At 40.3% G+C, this 19,362-nt stretch overlaps 1 protein-coding gene across 1 annotated transcript in view; it reads right to left on the reverse strand.

Moving 5' to 3' along the window:
- Positions 1-391: 391 nt before the first annotated feature.
- Positions 392-19,362, reverse strand: part of LOC125459490 (protein phosphatase 1 regulatory subunit 32-like) — a 91,158-nt gene continuing 72,187 nt past the window's right edge. The window contains exons 11-13 of the mRNA XM_059651866.1: positions 10,827-10,921; positions 8,994-9,158; positions 392-2,163 (exon numbers count right to left, since the gene is read on the reverse strand). Coding sequence (XP_059507849.1) covers positions 2,085-2,163; positions 8,994-9,158; positions 10,827-10,921 — 339 coding nt within the window. The 3' untranslated portion in view covers positions 392-2,084. The remainder of the gene's footprint in view (positions 2,164-8,993; positions 9,159-10,826; positions 10,922-19,362) is intronic.

Below are 19,362 nucleotides of genomic sequence, written 5' to 3' on the forward strand. Positions count from 1 at the left end.
CCATTCTAATGTGAGATTGGAAGAGAAAACACAAGCAAGGTTGAGTTCAACTGGCTGTAAGCAAGCATTCTTCTTCTGCTATATTATAATGTCATCCCAGTGCTGTCCATAATATATTGGCTCACTTAACCTTTAATATATCTCTCGGCATTCTCACTCAGTGTTTGAATTCATTATTAATGCAGGCAATTGGATTACAGCATTTGTCCAAATATTGAAAGGCAAGTTTATGCCTAAGAGTTCTGTGGGTTGCTGCAGAACATTTTATTCAGAAAGCCAGTTAGTGCTTTTGCCACAAATGAAGCAACCAAATTGGTAAATCCATTTTTATTCCTACCAATCAACAAACAATGTAATTGCAAAAATCTGCTATAATATTGCAGATTATCATTTAATTATAAAAATCAAAGCATCTTTGTAAACAGATTGAAGGGTGACAATCCGTTTCAGGCAGCTACTGATGTGTTCCCCAATGGTACATTCTTCCTACATCAACAGAGTGTCAACAATTTATTTGTTTGCTGGGAACAGCACAACCAAGCATGTTACATCCCAACTTGTGCCATTATAGAATCCAGTTAGTCCTTAAATGATTTCAGAACTTTGTTCCAAAATTCAACCCAGACGTCCATTCTACTCCCAAATCACTTTTTTATGTAACTAGTAATTTGATATCGATTCCAAAATTGTCTTGGTTAACTGGAACTTGCAACCCCATGCTAATGTCATTGTTCATCATTTTCCTCTCAGCTGCCTCTTGTAAGGATTAAAATGGCCTTGCATGTAAGTCCAATAAGTAAACTCCTGATTCCCCGTCCCATTCCCACATATATACTTCACATCCAACTTTCTTCTTTATTCCCATGACAACCACCTGTCTCTGCACGCCTCTGCTGATCAACCTTCTCTGTCAAAATTGCCACCCTCACTCCTCCAAGCCTTATCCTTAACCCCGTTGCCTTCCCATTTCCAATCATTCCACCTCCTTGAAAGTGTCGTTGACTCTCAGGTTTGGGCACGCTCACCTGTCAACACTTTCTAATCTTTTCAATCATTTTTCCAGCTTTCTTCACAGTACTGAAATGGCCAAAGTCACAAGTGCTTATCACTGACTCTGGTGTATGTTGGTTGTATATCCACTTCAATGTTTCTGCATTCTTCACAACAATTGATCACAACATCCACTTCCAACACATTTCCTCCATTCTCCAGCTTCCCACTTTGGGCCATGTGATTGCCCTCACTTTGGTCCACTCATAACTTTCGAACATAACTAAAGTTTCTTTACTTTTCTCTTCCTACCCCTGTAAAGTTACATCAGGAATTCTCAAAGATTCATCCTCCTTCTGCTATGCATGCATCTGTCCCTTTTCAAAAGTAACCTACAGATCAACTTTCACATTGTGTTGATTACACAGCTCTACATTTCCATCATTTTTCACACTGTTCTGTTAGGCAGCTTGTCTGTTAGTCAATCTTAAATGAATGGTAATATCCAGCTAACATTGTGAAGACTGAAGCAATTGTCTGGTCCACAACTTAAAGTCTATTCCATTGATCACACCACTGAATACTTTGGACATTTATCTGAAGCTTAATCAGATTGCTCACAGTATTTGGCCATGAGAGAATATAAGCTTTTTTTATGTTTAAAATATGAATATTGTGATTATATTCCAGTCTGTTGCTAACTCCTAGTTAGCATGAGGCTGTATCTGAAAAAAAAACGCTTAAACCTCTTAATTAGGTTCTGATTTGTAGGTGCAACCTAGTTATACAATATGTTATTGAATAACTTCATGAGTCAGTCAGTTACATGCCTGTGGCTCTCTTATTTAACCAATTACTCTCTATTTACTGTCCAAACAAAATTTTGATAGTTTATCTAGAGGGAAATAAAAATCAACACTACATTGACCAGCATTGATAGTGACCAGATTTTCTTTTTCAATTATATCCATTGTTTCCATTTTCGTTATTTTGAGGAAAAATAGTTCATATCTTGCAATATTTGGTGGTGTGCTTTTCAGGTTTCCTGACAACCAATAGAATATTTCAAATTCAACAGACTGCAGCACATACCCTCACAGGGTAAGCCCAGGTGGACGCAATTTGTGGTCATAAGTGTGATCATCATAAAATTCATCAACTGACTTTAATGTCCTATTGGGAAAAAAAAGTGAAAAGCATGTTAGTGTTCTTTCATGAATGAGAGGTTTCTTGTTTAATTGCTACTGTTTGTACACTTCTTCATTATTAATTTTCTTATAACAAACACTATAATTCAATCGTTAAAGTTAACATTTCATAAAAGGATGATAGATGATTGACATACTAAGTAGATTACCCATAATCACTATAAACCAAGAGTTACTCATTGTTTACAAGGGTCTTACAGATAGCAATAGCGGTATTTTAATCAGAAATATACTCTTAGCTCAAAAGCTGTATTGCAGCCTGCCTTATCTTGAAAAATTCATTTTTGACTAAGTAATCAGATTAAAAGTATGCAAACATAACAATCATGTAGTAGCAAAAAGCAACAAAGAAATTCAGAGGTAGCAAATAATTGGTGTATGGAATATTAAAGGAAGGGTAATGCTGAATCAAAGTGTTCACAAAATTACAAATCTATAAATCATTCTGATATTTCAGGTGCAAAAGTATATACAAATTTAAGAACTTAAAATCTTCATCAACAAGCTGAATTCAACAGTGTTACCTCAATACCTCTCCATTTCTGTACCTTAATGGTTAAATTTAATTGTAACTGAGAGCTATCTAATTGGTCTGGGCATGATGGATGGGACAAGATCAGAAAGTGGGTTGACCGTACAAGGGATTTTTTGAACTTTGTACAAGTATTAACTATTCCCCTTTGTAAGGTTTTGAACACTGTGACATGAAAAGCACTGTAAGAGTAATACAGAGGACCAAAGATCAATCTCAGGACATGTTTATGTATTCCTTCCATTCTTTTAATAAATGCTTTCTTTAATAAATGCCTTCTTTTAATTCATGAACAAATGCTTTGGAGTAATTCACAAGGTCTCAAACAAATCATTAATATAAATACAGGGGAGCACTGGCCTAACCTCAAACAAAAAAAGGCAGAAATTGGTGGAGAAACTCAGCAGGTCTGGCAACATCTGTGGAGGGAAAGCCGAGTTCACGTTTCAGGTCCAGTGATCCTTCTTCAGAACTGTCCTAACCCCTGCTCACACACACACACAAAAAAGCACAATTAGCTGGAACTGCTCCGTGGATTGCCTTCATAATTTGACAATCATCTTGGAAAACTGGAATCCGTGCCAGGTCATAAAACAAGACAGATCAGTGAGTAAATGTTGTGGCAGTAACTTTTCTTTTCCTTGACTGGCTTATCCAGTACAACGTTATTGTCTCATTACTATGAGTTGTGTTACGTTGAGCATGAAACATTACAAAGCATCTCCTGATATTGCAGGGAATAGGCATCCAACTTGTACTGTTTATTTCAACCAATATTCTTTGTATTCTATCTTCAAGTAATGATTTATTCTTACTCTAAATACATCAGCAATATTTTTTGTACACTGATCAGGTGTCTAATTTTTAATGAATAAACCTAAAACATGCGATAAGGTTAGGAAATGGCCACACAGCCAATTGTGATTTAGGATTACACTAGGTTCACTTGCATGCATTCTGTCATAAGCTCTATTAATCAAAGCAATAGGTTCGGCAAACTTTCCCCCTGCCTTCTCCAGGGAATACTAAGGTTGTACATGTGATCAGATAGGAAATACAGCACAGAAACAGTCCATTCCAGTGTTTATGCTCCATAATCAAGTACCGGTTTAAGGTGAGAGGAGAATGATTTAAAAAGGACCTAAGGGGTAAATGTTTCATGCAAAGCGTGGTGCATGCGTGGAATGAGCTTCTGGAGAAAATAGTGGAGGACAGTATAATAACAACATTTAAAATGCATCTGCATGGGTATATGAATAGAAAGGGTTTAAAGGGACATGGGCCAAATGCTGGAAAATGGGACTAGACCAGGTTGGGATGTTGGCATGGATAAGTTGGCCTGAAGGATCTGTTTCCATGCTGCATGACTCAGTGACATTGTGTCCAATTCAGCTAAGATTGGTCAACTTGGCATACACTGTGGTTCTTTCTAATCTACGTGATTCAGTATCATCATAAACTTTCATGTATCAACCAAACTGCTCGGGTCCTGAGACATTTTTTGTTGTTCTGGCAATATTTGATAGATAGCCAAGATGGTGAATGATCGTATCTTGATCCTTACTATTCTAAAATGACTTGATACATATCTATTGCAATTAGACATCAGCTTGCTTCTATACTGCAGTTTTAGTGTAATAAAACATCCTATTCACAGTGGCATCCTCACAAAGTCGTACTCATTTTAACTCTCCTGAAAATCCCTGCCTTAAATTTCTGGGCCCAGTTTTAATTTTACATTGGTTTTTAAATTAATAGTTCTTTTGGGGTATTGCCAGTTCTTATTTTAGGCAAAACAGTCAGCAGAATTACTAATGTTTCATTTTCCACCCACTCTACTTCTAATTCTCTAGATTATGTGTCATTAAAAGCAATGCCTTCACACATCATCCTCAGCTCATTAAGCATTTTTTTTACTGGGAAGAACATAAAGACAGAATGAAGTGCGCAGAGTTAACATGAAGGAATCTAATCCAATTAAAAGTAGGACAAATTGATTAAATTGCTCTAATTTTCTCTTAAAACAATGTATTCTTCTTCAGCAATCCCTCAGGATGGAGAAGTCTGGTTTAGTGTGGTCTGAAATGGCTGCTGGGTCTAGTGCAGACACCGCCTCATGTTGTACTGAGGATTCTCAAAGGATCAGGCATTTTAGACATTTTTGGGGTTTGTGCGCTCTCTCAGATGCTTCTGCTTCATATCTGTGACCTCTGATCATGTCTTGCAATATGTTTGGCATCATCCAAAATAAACCTTCTCCATTTTGGTCAAGTACAGGACTCCACTGAGTCAGCAGGGCTCAGGGATTTGACTTCCTCAGGGATAGATCACCGAACAGTTAATGCACAAATGCCATGAAAAAGTACGGGTTACAATGATTTGCACTTTCAGCTGCCTTTTCTGGATCCCCATGCCTTGCCAATGTATTATTGGTTTCTTGTTATTTGCTGATGAATGTATTATAGGATATCTTCCTTCAATGCTGTTCACTGACTTCAGAGCTGCTGACCTGACACTGTGTGGGCAATGTCAAAATAATGGTACTCAGCACAAGTATCAGTGACATGGAGTCTCACAATCCAGGCTCTGTGGACATGGAAGAGTGGAAAGAATCATAACCCAGGGTCCAGGAGCACCTGGACAGTAGCAGTTCAGCAATGGAGGGAGACTAGACAGATTGGGATTGTTTTCATTCAAAATGTAACCATTTAGGCCAGTCAATTTGCACCATCTCTCTCTCTCTCTCTAAATAAAAGAAGGAAAAACAACAAGAATCTGCTGTTGACCTTTTGTATTTTTTTTAAAAGAGGCAGTTAAATGACCCTAACAGCATAGCCATAAAAGTCTTATAAAAGATAATGCAGCTTTTAAACCATTAAGAAAGCAATTTCTACACCAGGAAGAGTTCTGTCTGGCCAGAACTCAGTTGGCTCCATCATTTCTTTTCCTTCATTTTTTTTTTACAAAGCATGATGCCATTAAATCAACAGAATTAGTTTTATGGCTGCTCCAATAATATAAAAATGATGCATGTCATGCACCAACATAAAAATCCTTCTTAGCAGGGCCTCAGATCAATGGTACATCAGCATTTTATGTTGTCAGCTCTGGCTCAACGGTAGCGCTCTTTCCTTGGAGTTAGAAGATTGGAGATCATGCCCCACACCAGTGTTTTGAACATATTAATAAAATGTGAGGCTGGATGAACACAGCAGGCCAAGCAGCATCTCAGGAGCACAAAAGCTGACGTTTCGGGCCTAGACCCTTCATCAGAGAGGGGGATGGGGGGAGGGAACTGGAATAAATGGGAGAGAGGGGGAGGCGGACCGAAGATGGAGAGTAAAGAAGATAGGTGGAGAGAGTGTAGGTGGGGAGGTAGGGAGGGGATAGGTCAGTCCAGGGAAGACGGACAGGTCAAGGAGGTGGGATGAGGTTAGTAGGTAGCTGGGGGTGCGGCTTGGGGTGGGAGGAAGGGATGGGTGAGAGGAAGAACCGGTTAGGGAGGCAGAGACAGGTTGGACTGGTTTTGGGATGCAGTGGGTGGGGGGGAAGAGCTGGGCTGGTTGTGTGGTGCAGTGGGGGGAGGGGATGAACTGGGCTGGTTTAGGGATGCAGTAGGGGAAGGGGAGATTTTGAAACTGGTGAAGTCCACATTGATACCATATGGCTGCAGGGTTCCCAGGCGGAATATGAGTTGCTGTTCCTGCAACCTTCGGGTGGCATCATTGTGGCAGTGCAGGAGGCCCATGATGGACATGTCATCAAGAGAATGGGAGGGGGAGTGGAAATGGTTTGCGACTGGGAGGTGCAGTTGTTTGTTGCGAACTGAGCGGAGGTGTTCTGCAAAGCGGTCCCCAAGCCTCCGCTTGGTTTCCCCAATGTAGAGGAAGCCGCACCGGGTACAGTGGATGCAGTATACCACATTGGCAGATGTGCAGGTGAACCTCTGCTTAATGTGGAATGTCATCTTGGGGCCTGGGATGGGGGTGAGGGAGGAGGTGTGGGGACAAGTGTAGCATTTCCTGCGGTTGCAGGGGAAGGTGCCGGGTGTGGTGGGGTTGGAGGGCAGTGTGGAGCGAACAAGGGAGTCACGGAGAGAGTGGTCTCTCCGGAAAGCAGACAGGGGAGGGGATGGAAAAATGTCTTGGGTGGTGGGGTCGGATTGTAAATGGCGGAAGTGTCGGAGGATAATGCGTTGTATCCGGAGGTTGGTAGGGTGGTGTGTGAGAACGAGGGGGATCCTCTTGGGGCGGTTGTGGCGGGGGCGGGGTGTGAGGGATGTGTTGCGGGAAATGCGGGAGACGCGGTCAAGGGCGTTCTCGATCCGCGGGAAATGCGGGAGACGCGGTCAAGTGACTCCCTTGTTCGCTCCACACTGCCCTCCAACCCCACCACACCCGGCACCTTCCCCTGCAACCGCAGGAAATGCTACACTTGTCCCCACACCTCCTCCCTCACCCCCATCCCAGGCCCCAAGATGACATTCCACATTAAGCAGAGGTTCACCTGCACATCTGCCAATGTGGTATACTGCATCCACTGTACCCGGTGCGGCTTCCTCTACATTGGGGAAACCAAGCGGAGGCTTGGGGACCGCTTTGCAGAACACCTCCGCTTAGTTCGCAACAAACAACTGCACCTCCCAGTCGCAAACCATTTCCACTCCCCCTCCCATTCTCTTGATGACATGTCCATCATGGGCCTCCTGCACTGCCACAATGATGCCACCCGAAGGTTGCAGGAACAGCAACTCATATTCCGCCTGGGAACCCTGCAGCCATATGGTATCAATGTGGACTTCACCAGTTTCAAAATCTCCCCTTCCCCTACTGCATCCCTAAACCAGCCCAGTTCATCCCCTCCCCCCACTGCACCACACAACCAGCCCAGCTCTTCCCCCCCCACCCACTGCATCCCAAAACCAGTCCAACCTGTCTCTGCCTCCCTAACCGGTTCTTCCTCTCACCCATCCCTTCCTCCCACCCCAAGCCGCACCCCCAGCTACCTACTAACCTCATCCCACCTCCTTGACCTGTCCGTCTTCCCTGGACAGACCTATCCCCTCCCTACCTCCCCACCTACACTCTCTCCAACTATCTTCTTTACTCTCCATCTTTGGTCCGCCTCCCCCTCTCTCCCATTTATTCCAGTTCCCTCCCCCCATCCCCCTCTCTGATGAAGGGTCTAGGCCCGAAACGTCAGCTTTTGTGCTCCTGAGATGCTGCTTGGCCTGCTGCGTTCATCCAGCCTCACATTTTATTATCTTGGAATCTCCAGCATCTGCAGTTCCCATTATCTCTGATACTTTTTGAACATATTATCTTGGCTGAATTGCAACATTGGAAGTGACACAATTGATAATTAGGAAAGCAATGGAATGTTGGCCTTCATTGCGAGGGGGGAAGAAGTGTAAAGCTGGGGAAATCTTGCTACAAATGGAAAGGACATTGGCAAGAATACGCCCATAGCACTCTGTACAGTTTTAGACTCCTTCTATAAGGAAGTGTATCCTTGCATTAAAAACATATCAAGAAGGTTCAATAGGCTGATTCATGAGATGAAGCAGTTTTCTTATCAGGAAAGAGTATGCAGCTTGTGTCTATATGCATTGAAATTTTTAAAAAGGCAGGGGATTTTAATAAAACATGTAGCATTGTGGGAGTTTGACAGGGTCGATGCTTAGATGATGAGTGAACTAGTAGTCCCAGAAGGAGTGGGCCTGAAGTTGGGCTGTGAATTTGATTTGGCTAAAGATGGCAGGTTTTGGGCAGGAAAAACCATTGTTGACCTTAACTGCCCCACCATTAATTGAGACACTCATTATTTTCATTTATATTTTATGTTTATCTTGATCTTGTCTCTTATTAGAATTCATTGCCATCCTTTGCAGCAACTTGTATTAGTATAGCACCTATAATATTGTAAACAGAGATATGTAAGGAGATATTAGAGTAGGTGGCCAAACACCAAGTGAACAAGGTAGGTTTTAAGGGCAATCTTAAAGGAATAGATTATGGTCAAAATATTTACAGAGGGAAGTCCAGAACTTGTGACCAGACTTGGTTTAGCACAGAAATCTCAGGATGTTGTAAGGTTGAGAAAGGTTAGACAGAGAGGGAGGAGTAATGCCATGGAGGGATTCAAAACAAGAATGAATATTGAGGCATTACTTAACCAAGATCCAATAAAGGTCAGCAGACACAGAAAATGATACAAGCTGGGATACAGGCAGTCTCTTACTGAATTTATAACTTGGTTCTTACCTGGCAACATGGGGGTGAATCCGGCGTAAAGTTTCAGTTACATTGTAGTCCGGGCCATGCTGATGTTTCTTGGACCTAACAGCATAACTGTGAGCAAACTGTTTCTGAATTCCTCCCCTCGTCCAACCTTCTCTATCCTCTCCTTTTGGATTTTTGTCATCGTGCCTAAATTTGTAGAAATAGTTTTCAAACGTCAGAACATGAATTATTGAAGTGACAGAGTTAGAATGAGGTAACATTGTTAATATGAAAATGTAAGGAGAAATTAGAGTAAGTGGCCAAATACAAGTCTTCTGTTGACTTTGTGTTTGGCCAACAATTCTAATATGTCCTTACATGTCTCTGTTTACAATATTAACTCACCTTCATTTTTCTTCTTAAATCAATCTCATCAATTTCTTTTTCATGTAATATCCTTCAATCACATTTTCCCCCAAAACACTGTTAATTGCTACGTTATCATATAATATTGGTCGTTGAAATGCCCTTCTCTGGTAAACTATTCCATTCTGGTAAATTATTCCCAGCATCCGTTCTTATTCCTCTCTGCTTTTATCATGTTATTGTACTATTCATTCCCAGGCTGTCTCCTTCAACTGTCACGGTTATGCCTTGATCCACTAACTCAATGTCCTCAGATTCTCTTTCAATATGTGGCCAGCCTCATCCATATCCTCCAAAACCTCTTAAAAAGCCTCCATATGCAAAATGATACATTTTTTTCCTGTTCAATGTCCACCCACCATTCACTTTTGCAGCTTTGTTCACTTTTGAAGTTTTTATTTGCAATGAAGATAACCGGAGAAATATAAACATGTCATTCCTGTGCATATTTGGTATTGAAGAGCATCCCTTTCAAAAGAAACAGCTGATACAGTTGATAATGGGGACTGTAGATGCTGGAGAATCCGAGATAACAAAGTGTGGAGCTGGGTGTACACCTCAGGCCAAGCAGCATATTAGGACCTCCTAAGATGCTGCTTGGCCTGCTGCGTACGTCCAGCTCCACACTTTGTTATCTATAGCTGATACAGTTGACTAAGGCTTTCTGTCAATCAGTTTCACATAAGGGTAAAATTTGGTTCGAATGTGTAATTTTGCTTAGTGCCTGTGAAATTATATTCTGACATTGTGATATTATGCAATTATAACCTATAGTAATGTGTTCATTGTCTGTGTTAAATCTTACTCATCCTTTTACATTTTTAAAATTGTTATATTGTGTCTCTTAAATTTATTTTCTTTCATTAAAGTATATCTAGTCATCTCATCCTTTATAATTTAATCTCCTAATGCTGGATCAGTATTTTTCGCTCTAAAGTTGTGCATTTGATTAAGAAATAGATCCAAAATAAGTTGATAGCAATGTAGGTTATATGAACCCTCGTGTTATTTATGGCTCCTGAATCAGAAATGAGGTAAACAATTCCAATCCCCACTACCTTGAGCACATTATCATTCACTTCTTTCTGGGGATGTACATTCCTCAAGGAGATTGCTTGCTTCCTTGAAGTATACTTGATACTTACTACTTTCTGCTCACTTAATAGGTATGCAAGACTAAGTGCCATATATCCAACATTTCACCACATAGCCTACCAAACCAGCTGGAAAAAAATTTGTAAAATGCACAATGGATGCACATTGATCTGACTCATCTTGTAAGCTTCAAAATAGAGGACCAGTATATTGATTTTCAAGTACTAATGATATTTTCCTCGAGGAATGAACAATGTTTCTGGCAGCAGGAACTTGGAAAATTAACAATTGTTACTGTGCCACATTGCAAATTATTACCCAATTCCACTTTCCTTTATTCCCACTATGACTCACCAAAGTTTATAATTTGTCAAAAATCTGTCAGCATCTGTTGCAGTCTTGGCTGGATGTACATAGACATTTTCATTGCTACTATATCCAGTAAGCTCCTGAAACCAAGCAGAAAGTCAGAAAAATTGCAGTATTGGATGTTCTGAAGCATAACATTATTCAATGGTGTTTATAATTTGCAGCAAGGATTGGTACTAAATCGTATGGTCTTAACAGGCCTGCTGGCTATAAACTTCTCCTGAAACAGAAATGAGATATTGGTGAGCTGGAGAAGTGGGGAGGAGAGAGTATTGATGTAAGGGAAACAGAGAGGAAAATACAAAGAAAATAGCTCCTTAATGGTTGGTATGCAGCCACATTGAACAGGAGATCTGAGGTTTTGTAGTTAGCATAGTTGCCTTACAAGGCCAAGGTTCCAGATTCGATTCCAGCCTTGGCCGACTGTCTGTGTGGAGTTTGAACATTCTCCCTATGTCTGCTTGGGTTCTTCCCAGTGCTCCAGCTGCCTCGCACAGTCCAAAGATGTGTAGGTTAGGTGGAGTGATCACGCTAAATTGTCTGTAATGTCCAAGGAAAGGCAAGGTCATAGGGGTAGGAGTTGGGTCTGGGTGGGATAGTCTTCAGGAGGGTCAGTATGGACTTGACGGGCCAAATGACCTGCTTCCTACTGTAGGGTTCCTCTGGTGTTAGCTCCATTCAAATGGACAACTATGGTTAACATTAATTCTTCCTAAGTTAATGTGGCTGTATTTCCTTCTCCCCATTCCATTCATTTGAATGGTCAACTATCTGCAGGAATCTCACACGAGCACAGGACTCCTCAGCTCTCGCTGAAGGTACTGTCTGCAGGCTCAATCATGAAGAACGGATGAGGTGAAGATAGGCTATCATTCCTCTTGGAGCAACTTTCTGAAGAAACTAAAATACTTTTAGGACAGGAGAAGAAAAAAGAAGCATAAATTAGGAGTGGGAAAACATAAAAGGGGAAGTATGCATTAATTCTATGAGAATGACCATCATGCTGCACAGATCTGTGACTCTTGAGAATATGTCAGTGAATGTAATTCCAAGAAATTTACAGCGATCAATAATAATAAGATACAAATGGATAGAGGTTCATGTTAATGATAATTGAGCATATTTCGTAATTCAAAAGATAAGTGACAGATAAATACAAAGTTATGCATTCCACTTTCAGTGTAGTGGTTATTTTAAGATTTTCAAAGTGCATATTTTAAATAATTCTTTCATTTTGCCTGCTCAAAACCATCACAACTTTACTTCAACTTTTTCTTTGATCTGCCATTTCAGCAACAAGGAACAGTAGCTGTAGTGCTCTATCAAATGTAGCATTCGACAGTATGCAAAGAGACAAAACAAAACTTGCACTGGCTCTATGAGTGACTTTTTTTACTAATGTCACTTTTTTCCTCCCAAAATGATTTTTAAGTTCTCTTTTTAATATATTCATTTCTGAGATTTGCACTTTTTCAGGTTGGCTATGAGGGCATGCATGTTAGCTGTAAATAAGAATTGATTAGCAAAGTTCTCAGTCAATTGCTTCATTTTGCCACAAGGCTGCAAGGCAGTGAGATTATGTGACATTACATCACTTCCTGTGATGCTGTGTTTCGTATCCAATTAGCATATCACTCTATCAGATGTAACTCTTTGTACTACTGTTCACATTTCTGGTAAGGACAGCAGGTGATGAAGCAGCTACAAGCTCCCTGCCCATGGCTAATAACGAGAAGAACAGCCAGGCAAAAAGGTGCAAGTACATGAGATAACAAGGTGTAGAGCTGGATTAACACAACAGGCCAAACAGCATCAGAGGAGCAGGAAGGCTGATGTTTCAGACCTAGACGCTTCTTCAGAAATCCATTCTGCTGCTTGGCCTGCTGTGTTCATCCAGCTCTACACCTTGTCATCTCAGATTCTCCAGCATCTGCAGTTCCTATTATCTCAGGTACAAGTATATGCCTGTTTTGGGAACAACCTGAAAAAACTGATTGTTTGCTTTGTTTGCTGTGCTTATTGTTGCCATCCTATTGACATGATACACCTGAGAAAAAGTCCAATTTTGCAACCAAGTGTTGAATGGCAAGACGAGAATCTCATGAGTGAGCTCAAGAGGCCTGTTTGCATCCCTTAACATGACATTATCACATAATCTCACCTCATTAATATACAATTTCGCACTTGTTGCATAGAATCCAGATGTCTGGAATTGTTGTTATGAAAGTCAAAGCGGGTGGCTGTGTGTTCACCGCTCGCTCCTTTGGGCCTCCATGTTGGACAGCTGTGGCCTAAATCTCAGGGCATTCTCTACACAGCAGATCCTTGCATCCTCTATCTGACACATTCCAGCATTCGCATGCCCATAGGGCACATCTCTGATCTACCTAAAATATAATTCTGCATTTCAATTCTGCACTTGTGTGTACACAACACTGATCCGTGCTTGATGTCAGGGCAGCTTTCATGGAGGGACATCAACTCAGATTGAACAGGCTGCCTCTAAGAACCCCTCACTTGCTCTCCTAGAGCTCACTCACCTTTTGCTTAACGGGATACCCCCAGCATCTCTGCCTTGTCTTCTTGTGAAGCTGAGCTTGTGACTCACTGCACCCAAGTGCAACCTGGACCTTTTTCCATACTCATGTGAATTGTAAGTGTGTAATGGAAATGGAAAATGTGGCAACCACACTGGGAGTGGGTTCAGTAAGTTTTTTTTTCTGGACTTTGCTTGTGATCAATGTAAGGCTCTTAAAGAACAATTGCATTAATCACACTTCCTCAGTACAAGATGAAGACATCGGAAATCATAACACTCTGAGTGTAAAATATATGCAGCATCCAACCATGCATGATACAAATCCTGCTCACAAAGAACCTAACCACATCATTAGTTATTACAACTTAATCATAGTCATATAGTGCACCCCAGACAGATTTTGCTACATTATCCCAGCATCCTGTGCTCTAGACAACTCGAGCAGACACACAAATGGGAGGTTATGGACTCTGAAAGGCTGAGAGCAGCAGCAGTCTTCTGAAGAGGGAGATGAGGATATTGAGCAGGAGGAACATGATCTTCACCAAGACAAAGCACTGCAGCATCAGGTACCACAAACCAGACAGAACTTAATTGACAAGCAGTTCCAACAAGTCTGACTCTGATGCAGTGATCACTTGTTGACTATTAATTCAATGCTGGTTGAAAGGCAAGCAGATTTGGTCTCTTCCCTAGTGCAAAAGCAGCTTTTATTAGACTCCATGGACATTGGGGAAAGAGTAATGCTCCCTTAGATAGGGTTCTAAGATTGGACAAGGCTAAAGACATTGCCTTTTTCTTTTAGGCCAGCGCCCATAATCTAAATGCACTCTGCTCTCTATGACTAAAAGGTGATCATTACACTCAACTCTGATAGAACAATCTCACTTCTGACATCTATGGGCATTCACTATATCATTAACTAGATTGCAGTACATTCACGCGCTAAATAAATGTCTAAAAAAAATACATCTGCACAAACTGGTTCCTCCTGTTTCAGAGCAAGGCGACAAAGGTAAAAAGCCATCTAGTTTTACAAGGTTGTTTCCATTCCCAAGGTCCAGGTGTAATCAATGATATCCACATTACTTTGTGAGCTTCCACACAGTTATCCCTCAAATACTGATAAGAAGGCCTTCTACTCATTCAATAAGCAGGCTGTATGGGGCATTGGATTCTATATTTTAACACCAGATTTGTCAGATCTTCTCATGATCCACAGTTTGTGCCTCGTTCTTATTTTTCCAAGGGTGAAATTGGGATTGATTGAAAGCTTCTGAGTTACCAAAGTTTACTTTGTGCTCCTGTAGATAATGATTACACTGTGAATGGCTCAAGCAACAGCAGAAGGTGACTGCAAGATGATGTGAGACCAATAATTAAGAGTAGCATTAAGGTGTTACAGGCACACATAAAAGATCTTGAGTCTCTTTTTCTTTGCTTCCATTGATATCTTCATCATCTCTTCCTTTCTTCTCATTAGCATTTTTCACGGAAAGATAATTTTCTCTCTATTCTTCTTCATCATCAAATGGTGCTATTGCCATATTGGCAAGTTTTCTGCCAAGTCTGCCCAGCAGTCTATGTGCCCTGATGTCAGCTTCCTCGAGAAGGCCAAGATCTGAATGAAATTATAACATTTTATTCTGCATCGGTATGCCATGCCCTTGCCTCGTTTGGCTGTATTTGCCAGATGTGTATGCCAGATCCACTTGTGGCAGACATTCTTGAGAAGTATTAGAAAAGGATTAAATGATACATGCAGCCAAAAGGGATGAGAGTCAAGTGAATGACTCCAATAAAGTTGGAGAAGACTCAAGTGAGAGAGACAAGCACTGATCTATACCTCATCAACACAGTGTGGAACTGGAGGAAAACAACAGGTCAGGCAGCATTAGAGGAGCAGGAGTGTCGACGTTTCAGGTCGGGACTCTTTTTCAGAACTGCCCCGACCTGAAACATCGACTCTCCTATTCCTCTGATGCTGCCTGACCTGTTGTGTTTCTCCAGCTCCACACTGTGTTGTCTCTGACTTCAGCATCTGCAATTGTTGGTATCTTTGAGTGACTGGTCTATTTTTAGTGCTTGTCCCCTTTTCTACTGTTGTATTGTTCAGCCAGAACCATCTTTTTTTAAAGGCTGCACTTCAATTTTGTAAACATTACTCTTCCCACGTCGTGTGTCACATTACTCATATAATAAAAATTCTTTTTTCTGGAAAGAAAATCAGTTTGTATTTGAATGATCAGTTGAGTGTTAAGTAGCTTAAAATCCTGAGTTTTATTGTCTTCATCACTAATTCCTGGAGTTTGGATGACAAGCATGACACTAAAAACAAGCCAAGACAAATTTTAATATTGAAGATCTCTACAAACAATTCACAATTTGTTGGAGTGAGATACACAGCATGGTTGGTCCTTTATAGATCTTCATGGTTTATTGTCATGTAAGGACCATAAATCTCATATCAATTAATATTCCACAGACTTCAATCCCTCCTTTTCCCACCTCTTGCTGAAGGGCAGAGCAGTATATAATGTGTACGAGAGGAAGAGACCAAGGGAGGAGTAAACACCTTGTGAAGCTTTGTTTTTTTTTAAAGTTGGAATGATAGAAGTAGCCTGAATGAGTGGGGTCAAGCTCCCACTGAACTGGGACTTTTAGTTTTGGCCTTCTGCTGTTGCTAGAGTCTTGAAGCTGGATGTGGAAGCCCTTATTCCTCTCTCTGTTACAGCTAAAAGTTGGAGTTCTTCTCCTATTGTTAGAATAGCATGTGAGACAATCTATTTTACTGAATTTGCCTTTGCCTATGGTATGTTTATGGGGGTGTTACTGTATTGGAGCTGTCAATTAGTAATAGTTAATATATATTATTTTGTTAAGCATTTTGATAGATTTACAGCTAAACCAGTTCTTTACTATTTTTATTTTGTGTGTATTTTAAAGGTGGCGTAAAACTAAAGTTTGTTTTGCTTAATTTTGAGTAGTCTAGCCAACCATATTGAGTCTTGAATGCAACACCTCGCAGTTGCCTTTAAAATAAGAACAAGTTAGGGTCTAGACTACTTTATTAACGCATTTTTAGAGAGGTTGGTCTAGTTCTTAACAAAAGGCCAGGCCGATGATTTTGTCATTAACAAATGTGACGTTCCTGATCTTTAGTTCAATATCAAATCATAGATTAAAAACAAAGAATCCAACTACGGAAATCTCAAACAGGACACAATTCCAGAGGACCACATTTTCAACAGTCTCATACCTTGTCTTGTTGAAATAAAGTATCATCATAGAATTTGCATTTGAGTTCTAAAGTAATCCACAACCACCGTCAATACTAAGTGGTCAAAAATAACAGAACCAGATGCTAATTAAGAGGTGATCCAGCCACATTTAAGCAGGCTGATAAGTTGCAAACATTAATAAATTAGCAGTGATAAATCTTCAAATATGAAATGAATAACGTGAAAAATAAACACATTCCGTGAAAAAAATTGAGAATCCTTCAGAGAATGGAGCTCCTTAGATAAATAAAGAAATTACGACTCAAAAGGACTAAAACTAAAAAAAGGACAGACAGGATAAAGTTAAGCTAAAAATAGTAAATATAATTATGCGAATACAGAAAATGTAGTAGTAAAGTGAAAAGAGAGATTAGGAAGGTGGAAAGGGAATATGAAATAGGTTAGCAGATAGTATAAATGAGAACAGTAAAAGAGGTTTTTAAAATTGAAGCTGAGACATGTAGCTCATTATCGATCATTTTGACCTGAAAGCAGTAGAAATTTGGGGACCTCCTTTAACTTATTTAGCTAAGTCCTGTGAATAAACGGCTTTGCTAAGCTGGGTTAAATAGACATGCAAATTATTACCATAAATTAATTGGAAGCACACTGCAACTCTCAGACAGCTTAGCTAGCTGTCCATAAATGAAAAAGGCCATAGAAATTTCTACCTGCTCCTTTTCTGGGTCCAGAACATGAAAGTTCTCCTCTGGGGCCCACAAGTACTTTGGAATAAACTGAGACTGTCAGCAGAGGAAAGGGTAGTTATACAGGCTGGGAGCTTTAGGAGGAGCTGCAAAGCAAAGCAAGGGGAGAGAAGAGGCATCGGAGGAGTGAACATCTGCAAAGTAGATAGATTGGTTTCAAAATGGTGGGGGACAGCGAAATGGGAGTGTTGGTGGATAGGGTGGAGGGTAAAGAGTGAAAGAGAAACTGCAAAGGGGAAACGAGTGGCTGTAAAAGAGAGTGGAACTGCAAAAGGGCCATGGGCTAGAAATGAGGGAGAAGGGCTGCAAAAAAAAGTAAGGAGGTACAAGCAGGGCAGGGGGCTGCAAATAGTGGGCAGATAGAAAGGGAGGAGAGAGACTGCAATGTGAAAAAAACTGTTGAAAGACTTTGTATCTAAGGAATAATCAGTTCTCTTAGAACAGGAAAATTGAAATAATCGATTCCTTACAAATGACCATATTGTCTAGTCAAAATGGCTGAAATTTCAGAACTTATTAAGGGGGGTAATATGGATGCTGTTGAAATGAAATAAAATGTTGAAATGAAGACTGAGTCAATTGAGTAATTTGCTATTGAACGCCATTGTTTCATCAAAATTCACATTTATATGTTATCACATCTTACACATTATCAATTAAAGGTGTAGCATTTGTGTTAGAAACAAAGATGCAATGGTTTAGTTCTGATGTCAACAGTATACAAAAAGTATGCTTATGGTGAGGGTCTCTTATGTTTGGAAGTGTCAGTTTTCTTTTTAAAAAAACATTTTGTTAACTTTTGCTCATTTTGTACCAGTTTAAACATAGTTGTGTTCAGGAAATTAATGAATTCCTTATGTGGCTTTAATTTCATGAAACAATGTTGAAAATTGAAATTAACGAATTCCTCTAAGCCTGCTTCTGTGAGAGTGCAAATCCCAACACAAATTCAGAAGGTATTGTTGTGATATACAATTATACCACTTAATGCAGGAGTCATTAGAACAAACAAAAGGAGTCCAAAAACAAAATGTCACCCCCAAAAATCAACAAGTATCCCTTGAAAAATGTAAAGTGTGGCCCTAAAATAATATGTTTCAAGCCTTGATGATTATCAATGAATAACAAAACTATAACCTCTAGGAAACCAATAATTAATTAGTCAGCAGGCGTAAGAGTGGCAAACAGATCTGGAAAAATATGATGTACTGCATTTAGGGAAGGTTAACAAGATGAATAAATAATGAAGTTGTGGGATACTTAACTATGAAGAAGAACAGACAGGCTATGGAGTGTGTGCCTACAAATCTCTGAAGATGGCTAGACAGGTGAGTGAAGTGGTCTTGTCTTTATTGTTGAGGCATACTACCTAAGAGTGGGGAATTACGCTGGATCCATATAAAATGCAAGTCAAGTCACAGCCACAGGCAGTTCTAGTGTCTAGAGAGGGTACAGAGGTAATTTACAAGGACATTGCCTAAGCTGGAGAATGAAAGTTACAAGGAAAGATTTTTGGAACAGAGAAGACTGAAGGAAGAGCTAATTATGCATGTAAAATATGAGATATCTGATTAGAATAGATAGGTAGGCCCTATTCCTGTGGTTGAGTATCCATAACAAAATGTCTTAGATTTAGAGTGAGATGTGGGAGGTTTAGAGGGGAATTGTCTTCAGGCAGATGGTTGTCGAATTCTGGAACCCACTATCCAAAAGAATGGTAAAGACAGAAACCTCAAAATTTTTAAATACATGTTTGGATGTTTGCTTGAAGAGCTGTAACTTAAACACCAAAGACTGAGAGTTGGAAAGAGAGATTGGGCTGAACGGCTACTTGTCTGCAGATATGTAGGCCAAGTACTCCCCTCCTGTGCTGTAAATCTCTATGAATCCATGTTAACTTTGAGTCCCTCTTGAACCAACCTGCTTGAGAATCACTTCAAATTCTCACTAATGCACAAGAGCTCATGAACTGCATTTAAATTAGGTCCAACTTG

The sequence above is a fragment of the Stegostoma tigrinum genome, chromosome 17 (genome assembly GCF_030684315.1).
Source record: "Stegostoma tigrinum isolate sSteTig4 chromosome 17, sSteTig4.hap1, whole genome shotgun sequence".
Taxonomy (NCBI): Eukaryota; Metazoa; Chordata; class Chondrichthyes; order Orectolobiformes; family Stegostomatidae; genus Stegostoma; species Stegostoma tigrinum.